Consider the following 18,051-nt stretch of genomic DNA (forward strand, 5'->3'; position numbering starts at 1 on the left):
GCAGCAGTGGCCCAAGGGAGAAGCAGTCTCCCGAGCCCTGTCCCAGAGGACCGCTCTTTCGCCCTGCAGGTCCTCTGCGGCAGCCAGCGCACAGGCTCCACGGCCATCGTGTATGGTCTGGAGGGCGCGGGGCCTCACAGGGACGTGCAGTCCTCGGTGTCTAGCACGGAATGGGAACCCAACACACATCAGATGCTTTTGATGACAGTGATAATGACAATGATGATGAAAAATACAGATTCTTGAAGATCAGAAAATCTTTCTCTGCGATGAAAAGAACAGCCAGACTCCCCAAGAAGGAGCCGGGTAAGAGCGTCGCATCAGTCCCCAGTCGTTCCCTCTCAGGCTCACTGGCTGGTTCCTCTTCTCTCTTTGTCCTTTTTCTCCACTATCTCTACTCAAATCTCTGGCTGATTGCATCCACCTCACGGCTTTAAACTCCATCTATATCCCAGAGACCTTAAAGTTTATCCCTCTGTCACCCTGACCGCTCCCCCAAACTCCAGGCTTATGCAGCCACCTGTGTACCTGTCACCTTGACGAGGGCGTCTAATAGAATCTCAGCCCAACGGGTCCTCAGCCCAACCCCTGATGGTCCTCCTGCAGCTACTTAGGCTAAAAACTCCATCGTTTCTCACTCTCATTCCTTCAAGAATGACACCCATTCCTTCGGGAAACTCTATCCTGTTGGTTCTATCTTCAAAATATATCCAGAACATGACCACTTCTCCTCGCCTCTACTGATGTCAGCCTGGCACAGCCACCATCACCTGCCACCTGGACAGCTGCGTCCCTCTGCTCCGCCCTCAGCCCCGCACTCTGTTCTCAATCCGTAAGTCCTATCAAGTCACTCGGCTCAAAGCCCTCCAGCGGCTCCCCGTGCCCCTCAGAGTACAGGACAACCCTTCCAACGACCTACAAGGCCTGTCATGATTTTGCCCACCACTGTCTCTCTGGCCTCCTGGGTTACTTCTCTCCGATTCCTCACACTCTGCGCTAGACACACTGGCTCCCTTGCTGTTCCCCAAACGTGCCGGTCATGCTCCGATCTGCACCTAACTGCAATGTGGAGTTTTCTTCCACATCACCAAGCAATTCTCCTACAATTCAGCTCAAGTCTGACACGGTCTACCTGGAGATAGTGTCAGATCCCACAGGCTAAGGGCCCAGTCCTCCAAGACTGCCCCCACCTTCAGAGGCCAATCGCAATCTATAGCTTTTGACCAACAGGCTTTAGATTGGAGGTGCTCATGATCCCCTCCTCCTTGGATTTGATTAATTTGCGAGAATGGGTCCCAGACCTCAGAGAAACATTTTATTTACTAGACTACGGGTTTATTATGAAAGGACAGAACTCAGGAACATCCAGACGGAAGAGATGCAGAGGGCATGGTGTGGGAAAAGGGGGCTGAGGTTCCCTGCCCTCTCCGAGAGCTGATTTCCCGGAGTCTCCCTGTGTGCACCAACCCGGAAGCTCTCTGAACCTCATCCTTTTGGGTTTTATGGAGGCTTCATTACATCAGCATGATTAGTTAGAACACTGGCCACTGATGCCTGAACCCAACCTCCAGACCCTCCCCTCTCCCCGGAGGTCAGAGGTGGGACTGAAAGTTCCAACCCTCTAATCACAGGCTTGGCTCCCCCAGCAACTAGCCCACAAAGTCACTCATTAACATAACAAAAGGCACCACTCTCACGCCCATCACAGGAAATTCCAAGGGCTTAAGGAGCTCTGTGCCAGCAATAAGATGAGCACCAAATAAAAATCTCTTATGATAAATTACAACAGGCCTTTGCTCTGGCTGGTTCCTCACGGCTGTCCGCATGGCTAAGTGCCCCCTCCTCAAGCCGATGCTCAGATCTCACCTTCTCAACGAGCCCAGGTCTGCCCACCTCACTTAACATTGCAAACCTGCCTCACGCCTACATCCCAGCTCGTCCTTAGCCAGCTCCACTCTCGCCACAAACACTTACTTTCTACTGTAATGAAGGACTGACTTAGTACGCTAGTTGCTTCTCATCTGCCCGCATTCCCCCACCTACTATAAGTTCCATGAAGACAAACCCTCTTTGTTTTGTTCACCGTGAATCTAACAAGGTGCCTGGCACAAAGCAGGTGCTCAGTAAATACTTCTAGGATGAAATCTCCTGACCCTGCTCTATACGTCTGTTCCCTTGACTGTCAGCTAACAAAAAATGTAGAATACAAGTTTGCCTGACTGTTTAACACTGAAAACTCAGGTCATTTATGAAATGTCTTCCAACAACAAGACACACAGGTAAGCTTTGTACGTTTGTATGTTTTTTAAAACCTGCTGTTAAAAAACAAACAGAAGTCCATAAGAGCATTTCACACGGACTGATGGGAATGGTCTTACTCACAGCAAGACCACAGAGCGAATGTGAGCACTGCCCCCTCACGGTTGAACGTGGAGATGCCGCCTCCCACACAGCCGGCCGTGTGAGGACGACTTTTAACCCTGGTGGCTGACTGCAGTTGTAAGATAAAATGTTACTGATGACATTTCAAAATGGGTCAAATTCAACCCTATTTTCAGGAGGAGGCAAGTAAAAGAGGAATGAAGTGTCAAAGGGAGAAGTTTTAGGGAGTACAGAGCCCACGCGTTTCCATATTGTGAGGAGGATGTTGACAATTAGTGGGAAGTAGTAAAGAAAAATGTTAAGACAAGAAAATCCGAACTTGATAACATCCATCTGTTGCACTTACAGCTGGAATCCGAGTGGGAATTTCCCATCTGTGCTTTATTCTCAGCTTTAATTTGACTATAAATAAGACACATGCGTGCACAATGTGCAGTCTTCTGGGGCCAGAAATTGTTTAAGGATGATATATATAGTGCACACACTTTAACTCAGAACCCACACATTAAACCAGTTAGTCCGAGGTGTGCAGTCGCTCTCTTACAACTTGGTCCCATGATAATCTGGCACTCCGTAACCACGGCCTTAACTGTTGACACCCTCTCCTCAAACAGATCTAAACAGAGCTGCCAACGCCCTGGCCAGCTTCCCCTGAAGCCCCTGGCTGTCTGCTGCAGGAAACCCCGGGGCCAGTGTCCTGGAGGTGGCCACACTGGGGAAGCCCATTGCTCAGTCAGACAGAAGATGCACTTGCTACTTTATACTCTTGTTTGATTCTCAAATTGACTCCACGAGCGTCTACGTGGACTATCACCTCCCACTTTACAGGTGGGGAAACTGAGGCTTAGTGACATAAAGTAACTTGCCCACGGTCATGTGGTCCACTAGTAATAGAGCTGAGACTCAAAACCAAGTCTTTGAGCCAAGCTTCAAAGTCCATGTTTGTTCCACTTTGCCCTCTGCCTCCACACTCCCTCTCTGGGGCTATAAATAGCGGGGCAGGCTGGCATTCCATGTACGAGGTCAGCCGGGCCTATAGCACAAGGAGAAACGAACAGCTCCAGCCTGGCCTAGCCCAGGCCCTGGCCCCCTGGCCTCAACAGAACTCAGGCCCAGACAGGCCTCAGCTGATCACTAGCTTTGCTCTCCTTGGTTATATTTAGTTCTGGACCTCAAAGAGAAAGGCATGGGCTGGCCCCTGAGACACTGCACACCCCCAGGCCAGGCCAGGCCACAGTGCATAGCAAGAGGAGAAGCTGTCTGTCTCAGCCGCTTCAAATGTTGGGTGGCCACCTCCAGCAGGGGCTGTTTGCATGCTCCTTCCTCAGAGTCTGAGGCATCTTGTTCTTCTTGCTCCTTGAGGGAGGGACCATGGCTGCTTTACCAAGGGATCTGTAATGGTCAGCAGTGTCTGTAATCCACTGTGTGTGGCTGTTGCTTAATAATTCTTTGTTGAATGAACAAATAAGTGATCTAAGTTCACGTCCTACAGATCTGAACATCACAAAAGAGGCACACAAATTCCCAGGGGGACAGCTTATACAACCAAATGCATGTCACTCTGTTAAACACAGTCAAGTTTATTCAAGGAATGGACGTGGGTTTTCATCGTCTTTCTTCCCCCTTCTCTCTTCCCTCCACCAGACCTGGCATCAAAACCACAGTGGGAAAGAGAGCATCACATGCTGGAGGCTGGCCTCGGGGTGCCCCATGTGGCAGCCACCCTTGGTGTGCGACGGCTCTTGGAGTCCATGTCCCTGTAGGCATTCTGATGGCAGGCCTCGCCTTGCTCTGCTTGCCCCTTACAAGCCAGCCTCCTGCAGAAACCTGGGCAGCTGTGTTTCCATCCGACTTGCTGAGCAACTGGAGTTGACTGGGGGGACACGGATGGGTTTGGCAGCCTGGGCCAGAGCTCAGGAGCATGGCTGGATCCTGACACCGGAGCTTAAAGGGCAAAAGTGGCAGCTCTCAGATGTTACAAAAATGGAAAGAGCCGCTTTTTAACAATATAGAGGACTGTCGCAAGAAACAGGGCCAGCGCAAGGAAAATGAGAAGCTTGTCCGTCAGTTCTCGGCGATTATATTTTGTGATGAGCTTCCGGCCCAACTGGATGGTCCCCGACATGGACTTAAATTCTTCATTTGCATCCAGGATAGTCCGAGAAGAATTGACTGAAAGAAAAGAGGGAGGGAGCCTGACTCAGAGACGGCAGAGCACAAAATCCAAAGTCTCTGCTCTGCCGGCTGGGTCACCAGGGAACGACACTGCTCTCCAAGGCAAGCTCCTCCGAGCCAGACGCACAGAGTGTGAACGGACAGTCCAGAGGGGCAAAGGGGCCAGGATGCAACAGGAAAGGCGCTTCCCGAAGTCCCAGCCAGCTCAGAGTGACGTGGTTGCTCACACACAACATCACAGGGCCATCGCTAGGAGTCCTCTGACATGGACAACACCAGGGAGAAGGGCAGAAGAGGGTCCCTTTCCTCACTGCCAACCTCAGCTTTCTGAAGCAGGCAGGTGCTGCTAAGAACATCCACGAGCACAAAACTAACCTGGGTGGCTGTGGACACGCACTGCGAGGTCTGACAGGGGCAGAAACGGGAGCCACCACGACTTCCACCTGTGAGGCACACCCTGCCAGGACACCTCACAGTCAGACCCACTCTCCGTGGGACCACGAAAGGTCGGGCTGAGCCCTGCCACAAGCCCTCACCTGTGCCAGCCCTTCTGTCCTGGGACACTGGCTGTAGCCTTAAAGATGTGACACCGGATGCTAGCCATTGTGTGAAGCCTAAGACGAGGCACATACCGCCTAAGGCTCGATGTGCCCAGGTGTCAAATTCACTTCTGAGGCTGGATATCTGGGCCTGAACTTGGGGATGTTTACCCAGCAAGATTCTCCTACAAAGCCTAACGGGCACCATCCAGACATCCACAGAACGAAATGCGTGTTAAGGGACAAGGCAAGCTGTGAAAGTGTTTGAGCCACATCCCCACTCACGTAAGCAAGGGGGGAAATCACTCTTCATCTGCCTGTGCTGTGCGCGCTGGAGGGTCTCAGAAGGATATAAAAGAAAGTGGCAACAGCAGTTGCCCCTGGGGAGTTGACCTGGTGGTCGGGGGGTCAGAGAGAGAGCTGTCTTTCTGTTTCCCTTTTGTCCTGTCCAGGGCTGTGCAGCCCAATACGGCAGCCATTAGACACATGTGGCACCTGAGCATGGAAAATGTGGCTAACCCAAATGGATATGTCTCTAAGTGTAACACACCGGCAGGGTTTCAAAGACAGTCTGAAAAGAAAGGAATGTACAGAGCCGGCCAGGTGGCATAGCGGTTAAGTTTGTGCGCTCCACTTCGGCAGCTGGGGTTCATGGGTTTGGATCCTGGGTGTGGACCTACATATCACTCATCAAGCCATCCTGTTATGGCGTCCCACACACAAAATAGAGGAAGATTGGCAGAGATGTTGGCTCAAGGACAATCTTCCTCACCAAAAAAAAAAAAAAAAAAAAGGGAAGTAAAATATCTCAATAATTTTTCATATTAATCCCATATTGAAATGGTAATATTTTACATATAATTGGTTAAGTAAAATATATTACTAAAATTAACTTCCTAAGTTTCGTTTTACTTTTGTTAACGTGCTTACCAGGAAAATTTTAAGTTATATATGTGGCTCATAGGATGTTTCTACTGGATAGTGCTGGCCTAGAGGTTTTTTCCTGAACCATGTAATTTATATTACCTTTTCACAAAATTAAAAGTTAATAAGTAAATAAAAGAAATTACCAGAGGAAACAGAGGAGTGTTCTGAAAAAGGCAGACTGGGGGAAATCAAACAGGTAAAAATCCCTCTCAGCCCTCTTTCTGTGTGCCTGCTGCCATTTCAAAAGCCTACGCAGGTAAGGAAGGACCTGTTCAGTAAAAACCTGACAGGCCTTCTCTTTAAACTTTCTTACAGAGAATTCTAAACCGTCACAAAAGCAGACAGAGTAGTACCAGGAAATGCCGTGTGCCCGTCACCCATCCCCAAGACCCACTGGCTCCCTGGCGACCCTGTCCCTCTGCCACTCCCACCCAATGCCCCTGCCCCACGATTTCACAGCAAATTCCAGACATCATACCCCTAACAGCCTTTTTAAAAAATGGGGGTCCTATTAGGCTTTTAAATCCAGCTGAATTTGGGAGCCATAAGGAAAGGATTGAGAACCACCCCCTTCCTTCTTCAACAGCTACCTCTCCTACAAAACGTGCCCCGAGAACAACCTTCAACGCCCGACAAACCATCAGCACCTGCGCACCCCTCTCACCACTTCACTGCATTGTGTTTCTGCACTGGGGGTGGGGTGTCCTGTCACCGCATCGGAGCAGAAGAGCCCTCGACTCAGAGGCCAGGTGGTCTCTTTCTCGCGTTCTCCGAAGCCTCCCCGGAGGCGTGGGCCCACCCCCAGCGCACACGTAGGGGAGGTGACCCGTGGGCTCTAAGCCTAAACGCCCAGGTAAGTTTCCAACACAGGCAGTGACCTTGGGGACAAGCTGCTGGCTTTCCTTTTGCTTCTGCCTGTTTGAATAGTGCACTGAAAAATAGTGGCTCAAAATTACAGATGATTTTCAGGGGTGATGATGGTATTGTGGTTTTGTTTGGTTTGGTTTTTGTTTCAAGATTCTCTTATCTTCTAGAGAGACCTACTGAGGTATTTGAAGACAATGTTTGGGATCTCCTTCAAAATAACCCAGACGGGGGCACAGCAAGGATAAAGTTGCAACAAGATTGGCCCTGAGCTGACAACTGTTGAAGCTGGGTGATGGGTTCGTGGGATTCATGCACCATGCTCTCTACTGCCGTCTCTGTATGAAATCTTTCAAAAGTGTCTCAAGGAGTAAACGCTCTTCTTCTGATTTCCTATACCGAGGACCCTGGAGAGAGCCAACTCTCTCATGCATTACAAGGGAGACACCATGGAACACTGCTGCAGAGAACCAGATGGTCTCCAGCAGCTTCTGCTCTGGCTTCTGACTATATCCTTTAAAAGGAGCTCACAGTAAAAATAACGTTGGGGAGTATGATTGTAAGCTGGGGTCGTAGCAGACTAGCTGGCAGTCAGTACACTAAACATCGCTTGGGGCAATGATTCTCAAACCTGCCCGGCCACATGCGTCCCCAGAGCCCTTGAGAAAAGACTCCCAGGCCCCTCCCCCGCACTGCTGGCACCCACTCTCCCGGAGAGGGCCTGGGGGTCTCTGCTTTTCACACCAGCCCCTGGGAGCACTTCTGCTGGGGAATCATTTTGATGGGCGTGTGCAGGTCCTGTAGTACAACTATAAAAACCAAAGAGAAATAAGAGCAGCATATCCCACTCTGGGTAAGACCACGCTGTGAAAGAAGTGAGAAGCCATACACACAAGTCAGTAAGCTGGGGACCGAGTCGGCGGGCAGAGGTGGAGGGCCCGGAGCAAGGGCTCTGGAGCCTGAGTCTCTGGGAGAAGCGTCCTTCTCCAGACCCGGCTTTACCTAGCGTCTGCATGGCTTCCTCGCTCTGCTGGACCTGCTGGGACATCATCCTGCTGATCCCCATGAGGCTCTCTGTGATGGCGCTGGACGTCTGCGCCAGGCTCTCTTTGGTGGTTTTCCTAAAAGCACGGAGTGAGGGGAGGAATGTCAATACAAGCATGGCTACAAGAAAGCCCACACACAAATGAGATCCCATTTTTTTAATCCATCACATTAGTACATATGTTTTAAATGACCATAGTCAATGCTGACAAGAGTGTGCTGAGATCACACTTTTATATATTTTTTTTAAGATTGGCACCTGAGCTAAAAACTGTTGCCAATCTTTTCTTTCTGCTTTTTCTCCACAAATCTCACCAGCACATAGTTGCATATTTTAGTTGTGGATCCTTCTAGTTGTGGCATGTGGGACGCAGCCTCTGCGTGGCCTGACGAGTGGTGCCATGTCCACGCCTACGATCCAAACCAGTGAAACCCTGGGCCGTGGAAGCGGAGCGCGTGAATTTAACCACTTGGCCACAGGGCCGGCCCCGAGACCACACTCTTAAAGACTGCCTGTAGGCACATAAACTGGCGCTCCTTTAGGTAAAGCAATTTGGTAACACACATTAGGAGCCCTGGAAAATGTTCACGCTTTTGATCCAGTAATCTCTCCAAAGGAAAGATCCAAAATGTGGACAAGGCCCTATGTTCTAAGATGTGCCTTGGTGTGTTATTAACAACACTGAAAAACGAGAAACGTAAACACACACAAACGGGGGATGAGTTAATACAAAGGAATAGTATGCGCTGTTGCAATTTTGTTTCAAGAGTTTTTAAAAAACAGGCAAGTCTTTGTGCTGTAACGCTACATGAAGAAGAACAGGATATGAAATTTTATATACGGTACAATTTTGACTTTGTAAAACATATGGGAGAAAAAATAACAGGAGGAGGTGATATATTAAAATGTTTTAAAAGGCGCTAACATGAGTAACACGATTATGGCTTATTTTCATCTCGTAATTCATATTTTTCTTTAGTGTACCAATTTACTAGAAATAAGCACATACTTCTTCCATACTTCAAAAAAATATTACTTACATAATAAAATTAAATACTAACTTTATGCTGAAGACAAGAGGGGGTTCCCCATGTGGCTTTGCGCCCTGCCAACTGTTATCTATTCTATCCTCACAGCCCAGAAAGAGAAAAAGATGGATACCTTTGCCTTAAGAGGTCTCCTCCCCGGAGAAGTTCTGCTTTCTCTAGATTGTCAATGGCAATTTTGCAAGTAAGGTTAGCTTTCCTCCAGGAGGTCTGATTGCTGGAATTAGAAGGATCATGCGTGAGTCTCTGCTGACTCTACCACGCTGTCAGTCAGTTCAAGTCACAGCAGTGCTTCCTTCCGGCGGGGAGGGACGGAGAAGGGCATCTGGGAGGGGCCCACTGAGTCCATCCCCACCTTCTGCCGCTTCCTCCTCTTGGTTGCCCCAGCAACTGCCACGGTGGCTCCAACACCTCTGCCTGGACCCTGGAGGCTGCCCCTGGGCCATTCTCCTTCCCCCCGCAGGCAGCCAGAGGGAGCAGTCTGGCCAAGGGACTCCTCTGTTTACAGCCTGCAATGGCTCCAGACTTCAGGGTAACATCCCAACCCCGCAGCTGGGCACATGCGGTTCCATTCTGTCAAGTTCTAACACTCTACTGCTCTGCCCCCCGGACTGGGGGGTTTGGTTCCTCAAGAACCACCCCTTACTCATCTCTATCTCCAGTACCCAGAACAGCAGCCTCTGGCCCAATAGCTATGCAAGCAATACATGTTCTACCGAGCAGAAAACTCAGAAAAAGACAGTTTTCCTCCGTGTTTCTTTAAGAGCTGCTGTCCTCTACCCGCCACACGCCAGTCATGGACAGCACGAGAACACTGTTAGCAGGGCTCATCTGACACGATGATTTACATTCTTTACCTGACCTCCCTGGTGGGAGACAGCTCAGACTTGGTGAGCAGCTCCCTGGAGGGAGCAGTGAGGCCTCTGTGGACAGACCATCAAGAAATTAATTGGGCCCCTCAGAGCATCAAGCCCATGCTCTAGAACTCTTATGCACCTGGCTCAAATCAATTGTGCTGACCCCTGAAATACTTAAAAAGTCAGACACAGAGTGTGTGAACTGATAGGGTGGTTTTCTAAAAGCGCCTCTCCACTTAAAGTGTTCAGATGAGCGCTCTGATGCCGGAACTGCGTCGGCTAGGCCATTTCACACCCAACATTCAAAAAGAATCAATTACATTTTCAAACTGTTTGCAAGGGAGTTCTGCGGGGCCCCGTGATGCGCAGATGAATGAGCAACAGTGCCTGCCCTCAAGGGGCACACATTTATTGGGGAGAAAGACAAGCAAACAAATATTTACTGTCCAATGTAACAAGCAGGATAACCCAGGCAGACACAGGTACTGCTTCAACACACAATTGCCAAAGTATTACTTCACTGCTTTCTCTCCTCCAGCCTGCAACTCCACATCAGGAATGGCCATTCTCAACTTCAAACCCATGCAGAGCTGAGTTCGCGTGTGTGACTTCCTATACTTTATACAAGGGGTCCTCTTTACTCAGTGTTTATAATCTGAGTTCTCTTGGTGGCCTAGGGAAGCAAGAGCCATCATGAGACAAAGTGTCAACACTGAGCCAAGCACTGTAACACTGGTCACCACTTACATACCCCCCACTCACACTAGCCTCCACCATGCTCGCGCCTTTGTCAGTGCATCTCCTCCTGATTGTTGGGGTTATAAACACAGCTGCTGTCGGCGAGGATACTGCTGGAGAACCAGAAGCAACGCCATAGACAAACGAGGCCCGGCAGAGTCAGACCAATCAACAAGGCTGAGGAGGACAGCTGGGAGGAGGATGAGCTAGCGGGGTCTTCAAAAGAGAACGATCTTGCTACCAGAGGATTGGGCAAGTGGATGGAGCCCTCAAATATCTTGGCAACAATAACCCTCTTTATGAATTTGGTGCAAAAGCTAAACCTCAAGGGACAGATACTGTTTCACGCCCTCAGACAATTTTGTTGGAAGAGTCCCCCAATTCAATACCAAGAAATAGCACATATTTCAATTACATAATCAAGGATTAGCACATAGCTGGAATGATAACCTCAATTTAATTTAACATAAGCTTATTTATATTTTTTTGTTTCATTTTTAAAGATAAAGTCCCATTCAAAACTTTCTAAATTTGGACCATCTTAAGTAGGTTCACTTTCAGTGGATTTTTCTTGTATCAATTCTCCTTTGAAAAAAGGACCCCAGTATTACAAAAGCAACCATTTTTGGGTTTTGTTTTAAAAATATGAAATACAGTGTAACATTAAACAAGCTTTTATAAACTATGCCCAGTTCCACTTACCCTGTAGCCCTTGCTTGCCCCCCACTTTGAGAGTTACTGATTTAAAGAGAACATTCAGTGTGTGTATAAATGACACAATTACGTCACTAAACCCAGGTTTGTTAGGCAAACCCAGGCACAAGCCTCCCAGGGAGCGAGTGGCCCCGTGGAGGCCGCCGGCAGGAGACCAGGCCCCACCTACCTGAGCATCTGCTTTTTGTGATTCTCCACCTCCTGGAGCAGAACTTGCTTCTCTGACTCTCTGTCTTGCTCTTTAGCGGACTGCTCAAGCTCCTTTGGGGGAGAACAGCTCTACATTAAAATGATTTTAAAAGCCAATAGAGAAGCCGGAGAGCACTTCTATTTCTAGCCAGGTCACACGACGGCACTTGAAACCCGCCTAGAACAGAACTCCCAGTAATGCCATGTAACGAATAAACATCCTTTTAAATACACAGCTGAGTTTGCAAGGAAGTAAGGACAATCCCCAGGGCCCCAAAGTGCGAAGGGAATTAAGGGCGGAGCGGTCAGCCTGTGAGAGACGTGGGGCTGTCCTGCGGCGGAAGGTGCGCTCCTGGAATCCAGCGCACGCCTGAAATGGAAAGGGAAAAAAGCTACTAACCAGGGCCAGGCCCCGCTCTCAGACACCATGGAAATATCAAACTGCTGCACGTCTCCAAACGCTCACTCCCACTCTCTGACTTATTTCTTCAGGGCCTGGTAACAAGCAGTTCAGGGGGTTTAAAGCCCATGGAGGGACAGAAAAATGAAGCCTTGGCCACCCGAGGCTGGGAATCGGAACTGAGACCACCACAGATCCAAGACGCAGGAAGCCGTACGCCCTCCATGGAAAGGTGACCCAGGAAACCGTCTGTCAACCAGCCAGAGACAACATGGAAGCTCGTCTTTTTGCGCTGTGGGCTGTGGCTAGAGGGATATGAAATACCTCCCCTGAGAATTTATAACCGTGGAGCTATCCTGACACTGATTCGGGGTTCAAATGCACCCTCCCTGAGTGGCTCGAGACCCTCATGAGGAGAAATTAACATAAAAAGTGCCCCCAGACTTATGATAATCCCAGGAGACCAGGCAGAAGCAAGTGCTAACACCTCTGGAGAGCCCTGACTTCCTCCCAGGCTGCACAAACGTCCACAGACACGGCTTGTGGGAGAGGAGCACCCACCATGCAAGAACCAAACACCAGGAAACACGCGGCCCACCACAGGGAGGGAGGTGCGGCAGACATAGCAACCAGCAGGCTGAGCCCCAGGAACTTCAGATGACAGAACCATCAGGCAGACTATAATTAAAGATGTCATTACACCTCAAGGCTCAAGTCATTGTTCTTTTTTTTGGTGAAGAAGATTGGCCCTGAGCTAACATCTGTTGCCAATCTTCGTCTTTTTCGCTTGAGGAAGATTGTCCCTGAGCTAACAACTGTGCCAATCTCCCTCTATTTGTGTATGTGTGATGCTGCCACAGGATGGCTTTACGAGCAGTATGTAGGTCCACGCCCGGAATCCGGGCCTGCAAACCCCGGGCCACCAAAGCAGAGGGCATGACCTTAACCACTACACCACTGGCCAGCCCCTCAAGTCAAATTTTTTTGTTTACAAATTAAAACAAGTTCCAGTTTTAAAACATCCATGTATCAGCTCATGTATACACTAATTTATGTATTTATATACTCATTTGACATGCTGGTCTGTGGTGTCTGTTCACCATTTCAACAGCTCAGAGGTGGCTTCCAAAGTATGGCCTCAGATACCGCTGAGGCAGGGAAAAAAGAATGTGAACTGGAAAAGGTGTGCGGATGTAATCAGTTAATCCCTGGTTTAAAATCTAGATTCCCTAGTAGAATGTAAACTCTGCGAGAGCAGGACTGTACCCAGCGCTCATCACGAGTGCCCCCTGCACCTGGCACATACGAGGCCCCAGACCACTAGATGGAAGAAGGGAAGTGCAGGAAGGAGGGAGAGAGGAGACAGGGAGAAACGCACGGCTTCCTCAGGAAAGGCTGCCTGGAAGTTCTGTCACAGAGAATCAGAGATAGTTCCAGAAGAGAAGAAAGGGCAAAGCAGCTCTCAAATTCCAGCTTGAGAACCATATGCAAAGACACGCAGACAGATATTTACACATCGTTAACCCTAACGCTTACTGTGAACACAACACTCTATTTTGAGGATAGGAGGCCCATTCTCCTAGCATCAATCTTGTTGCAAATATACAGAGAAGACATTTATGTAAGATCTAAAAATATCAAACAAGGGGCCAGCCCTGTGGCACAGTGGTTAAGTTCGCATGCTCTGCTTCGGTGGCCCGGGGTTTGCCAGTTTGGATCCCAGGTGCGGACCTACGCACCACTTGTCAGGTCATGCAGTGGCAGGCGTCCCACAAATAAAGTAGAGGAAAATGGGCATGGATGTTAGCTCAGGGCCAGTCTTCCTCAGCAAAAAGAGGAGGATTGGTGGCAGATGTTAGCTCAGGGCTAATCTTCCTCAAAAAAAAAAAAAATCAAGTGCCCACCCGGTGGTGCATCAGTTAAGTGCACACGTTCCGCTTCGGTGGCCCGGGGTTTGCTGGTTCGGATCCTGGGTGCGGACATGGCACTGCGTGGCAAGCCATGCTGTGGTAGGCGTCCCACATATAAAGTGGAGGAAGATGGGCACGGATGTTAGCTCAGGACCAGTCTTCCTCAGCAAAAAGAGGAGGATTGACAGATGTTAGCTCAGGGCTAATCTTCCTTGGGAAAAAAAAATCAAACAAATAAAAATCTTGTAGATATCTCCAGGTATAAACGTTTAGGACATGCAGATTAAAACTGGGATGGGGTTACTGGTTCACAGACCATGTGCTTAGTAGGGCCTTCCTAGGTGCCAGGGATACACTGGTGCTCAAGGAGCTGATTTTGGGGGAGGGACATAATAAGTATGTGAATGCCCTGGTGAGGTCATCTTCATTAGTGAAGGAAATAAATACCACGTGAGCATGCAGATACTTAGAAAGAACAAAGAAATACTTATACTTAAGGAGAGTTGATGCCATGTGAGTTGAAGAAAAGTCTTTTAGGGAATAAACTAGCTTTAAAAAGCAAAAAAACATAGAAGCAGTCCAAATAAATGCCCTGATGACGGATTGAAGTGAATGGACGGGAGAGAGTGCTAGGGAAGAGAAAGCAGTTCAAGTGGCTTCAGAGTTTTCAAGTTGAAAAATTCCAAGGACAACAGTGTCCCTGCCATCCATTGGTTACCCCAGCTGGCAGTGTTAACTTGCTGTTAACTTGTTAACAAAACTGGCTCTGCATATAAAAATTCTTCATTTTTACCTTGATACCAGGTTAGTACCGTTACACTTGCTGTCTAAACATTTACTGAAGCACCCGGACGGCGTTCCAGCAGAGCTGTCCTAGGACTGAGCCCCGTGCACTGTGACCCGTTCTCAGCGTCTCCCTTCTGCAGCCACTCACCTGTATTCTGTGCCGCAACTGCTGAAACTTCTCTTTCACTTTACTATTCAGTTCAGTAAGTGCACTCAATGGTCCTGAACAGTCTCGAATATCCTAGAAGACAGCGAAGAGATGAGGGGGCCCTTCTCGAGGCAATGAAACGAAATGACACTATCTGTACAGTGAGAGACTTGGCTCAGACCACACCTAAAGCGGGCCTACTGACTGTAATTCATCCTGATCTTTGCTCTTTACTCTGCAACACAAGCAAAAGCATTATCATTTTCATTTTCCTCATCCATCTTTAGATTAATTTTGAGCAGGTAATAGAAAAGCATAAAAAGAAACACAACTCTATATACAAAGGAATACTACTCAGCCATACAAAAGGAGGAAAATTCGCCATTTGCAACAACACAGATGGACCTTGAGGGTATTATGCTAAGTGAAATAAGCCAGATGAGAAAGACAAATACCGAAGGGTTTCACTTATACATGGAATCTAAAAAATAAAACAAACGAACAAACAAAACAAAAACAAACTCATAGATACAGAGAACAGATTGGCGGTACCAGGGGGAAGGGGGCTGGGGAGTGGGCGCAGTGGGTGAAGGGGGTCACCTGTATGGTGAGAGATGTTGACTAGACTTATGGTGGTGGCCACGCTGTAGTGTACGCAGATGTCAAATTATAATGTTGTGCACCTGAAACTCTTATAACGTTATAGACCAATTTTACCTCAAAAAAAAAAAAAAAAAGAGAAGAAGAAAGAAACACAATTCTGTCTTGACTCATGAGTTCCTAAAGTTTAACAAAATGCCACCTGGCCAGTATGAAAGGCTTAAAGCCGCCTGTATGTTCCACAAGAATGGACATCCAAAGGTGATATTATAACTTTAGATCTTTCCAACTTGAAAACCAGGATGTGAAATTCCTGGCATCACATGACAAAATTAACATCTTATCTGATTTTCCAAACCATCTGTTATAAATCACAGCGTTTCTAGACATGTTCAAGGGCAGATTTAGAATTTGTTTCTGGACATTCAGAATTACCAAGGTCAGGTTTTAGAGCAGACTCTGGAGCCAGGTGATGTGGATTCAAATCCTGGCTGAGCAATTTATTAGTTGTGAAACCTTGAAAAAGTCACTTGGGTTCTCTGTGCCTCAGTTTCCTCATCACAACATCACCTACCTCACACACCATGGACGTGTGTGACCTGCCTAGCAGAGGAACTGGTACAAAGTAAGAGTGCAATAATCTAGCTATGATCAATCTTTGTCATAGCAATCACGAGAACCCAAATGCTAGAGAGTACAAAACGGGGCTTAAGCAATTTGGATTATGTGCAAAAGGCGATTTCATTAGCACGAATCCCAAGTTTATTTTTCTAGAATTGGCCCAGCAGTTTTGTAGTTTATACATGGGAGCCGTGAAGTTCAAGAAGTGGAAATGTCTGCATCAAGCGGCTTACTCACTAAACACCCTTCCTTGCACCCGAGGATGAACGGCTGCTTTGGTTTCTTTAGCAACTGGTTTCCCTGAGAAGTCCTACTTTTCTTCACTTTTTGCCACAGTTGGCTGCAAACTCTGGTCTACATCTAATGTTTTGTAACATTTGTTGGAAATGGAAACGACTTTCCTTAAACCACGGTTTCGGTCTCTTGGTTGCTTTTAGCTAAACTCAAGGAACCATTTCTACATTCCTACGTCTTGCCTACGCCAATCGGCTCATCGCCCTACTGCCTTCTACCTAAAACGGCCTAGGCATTGCACCTCGATCCCCCGATCTGTAAATGCAGGAGCACAGCGACTCCCTAAGGCCCTTCTCCAGGCTGACTTTCACTATCTGCCTTCTGATGCAGGCCTTGGCACTTTACCCGATTTCCACATTTACAAAGTCACAACTACGGCCCGGGTTACGTTCATTCCCACGGTGCCTCCACTGCCAGGTGGCCTTGGGGACACGCCCCGGGAGCCCGGGACCCAGCCGAGTGGGCCAGCGGGGGCGGGGCGAACGGCCTCCAGGGCGCCACGAGGCGCCGGGGAGGCGGTGTCAGAAGGCGGGGCCGAGCAGGGTGACAGGTGTGTTCCCAGGGGCTCCAAACTGGACCGCAGAGCGGAAGCCTGGTCAGGGGCGGGGACACGGGGCTGTCCCGGAAGAGGGCGAGCCGAACACCTGGATGGAGAATCAAGGCCAACGATCAACGGGACCCAAGCGGGACAGCAAGGGGGTAGCCGGCCATGGCGGGGGGGCGACCTCGGAGACTTGACCAATGGGGAAAGCTCGGGAGTGAGACCGCCGAGCTCCCAGGAAGCCGGCGGAGCTTGGGCTGAGGGCGCCTGGAGCCCGGCAGGGTCCCGGGAGTGAGTACCTGGATAAGCGCCTTCACCTCCAGGTCGAATTTGACGATCTCTTGGTTACAGATCCGGACGTGGACATCTTGGGGAGCCGCCATGTTGGAGACGCCGGCTACGGGCCGCGGCGGTGCCCAAATGCAAGCGCGTTCTCGCGCCGCCGGCCTCACGGCAGCGCCCCCTAGAGCCCGGCCGGGGGCGAACGAGCAGGCGGCGCCCAGGCCCGCTATCCTCCCGACGCGCGGGCGGCCCGGCCTCGCCTCCCGGCCGGTCCTGATGAAACCGAGAGGAAGAGGAAAGGGAGGACCTAGAGCGTTTTGACAGGGGCCCCTCCCCATCCTCCGCCTATCAGCCATTCTAAGGGCTACATATTTTTTACACAGAGGGAAAAAAACAAGGCTGGAAGAAAAGTATCAATTGGGATGTTTCTGGAAGGTGGAATTAACAATTTTTTATATTTCTTTAAACTTTCTTGTATTTTTCATATCTTCTACAGCGAATAGAAATTGTGGAGTAAAAGAGAAAATGGTAAACGTGTTAGGACTTTTTTTTAATGTATGGGACCCTTCTCCACCCCCCCCCCCCCCCCGTGAGACCAGACCAGCACATGGTCCCACGGATCTTTCTAAAATGCATACCTGATCAAGTCACCTCCCAGCTTGCACCCCTTCTTTGGCTTCTGGGGGTTCCCTTTATGTGTACAGTTAGATTTGTGAAATCTACCTCGCCGATTTTTTTGTTTTGATGTTTTGTTTTGATGGATTAATGTAGTTTTGATGGAAATAATTAGGAGCAGACCCTCAACAAATGGAGGCTCTTTCATTTTATTTTATTATTAAATAGTCCAAGTTTCTTAGCTGGTCCTCAAGGCCATCAGCCACCCTGCCCAGCCCCACCTCCCTCCTGGATTCTTCAAGCTCTTTTTGGATCTGTAGCCGTGGAAGCTGCTGTTCCCTCTTCTTGAATGCTTTTCCCCACTTGCCCCCAGCCCCG

The 18,051-nt window shown here is 49.0% G+C and overlaps 1 protein-coding gene across 3 annotated transcripts; it reads right to left on the reverse strand.

Annotated features, from left to right (window-relative positions):
- Window positions 1-2,716: 2,716 nt before the first annotated feature.
- BNIP1 (BCL2 interacting protein 1) lies at window positions 2,717-17,349 on the reverse strand. Of its 3 annotated transcripts, XM_023617223.2 has the most exons (8): window positions 17,076-17,336; window positions 14,721-14,813; window positions 14,543-14,550; window positions 14,264-14,378; window positions 11,457-11,548; window positions 9,094-9,195; window positions 7,890-8,008; window positions 2,717-4,554 (listed from the first exon to the last, which is right to left on the reverse strand). In XM_023617223.2, the coding sequence occupies exons 1-8, from the start codon at window positions 17,157-17,159 to the stop codon at window positions 4,358-4,360; spliced, it is 810 nt and encodes a 269-aa protein (XP_023472991.2). In that variant the 5' UTR covers window positions 17,160-17,336; the 3' UTR covers window positions 2,717-4,357. The 3 variants fall into 3 exon arrangements, with proteins under 3 accessions (XP_023472991.2, XP_023472990.2, XP_070089010.1); XM_023617222.2 differs by lacking the exons at window positions 14,264-14,378; window positions 14,543-14,550 and having other exon boundaries at window positions 17,076-17,349; XM_070232909.1 differs by lacking the exons at window positions 14,264-14,378; window positions 14,543-14,550 and having other exon boundaries at window positions 11,457-11,566.
- Between the last annotated feature and the right edge of the window lie 702 nt (window positions 17,350-18,051).

This window comes from Equus caballus, chromosome 14 (assembly GCF_041296265.1).
Source record: "Equus caballus isolate H_3958 breed thoroughbred chromosome 14, TB-T2T, whole genome shotgun sequence".
Classification (NCBI taxonomy): domain Eukaryota; kingdom Metazoa; phylum Chordata; class Mammalia; order Perissodactyla; family Equidae; genus Equus; species Equus caballus.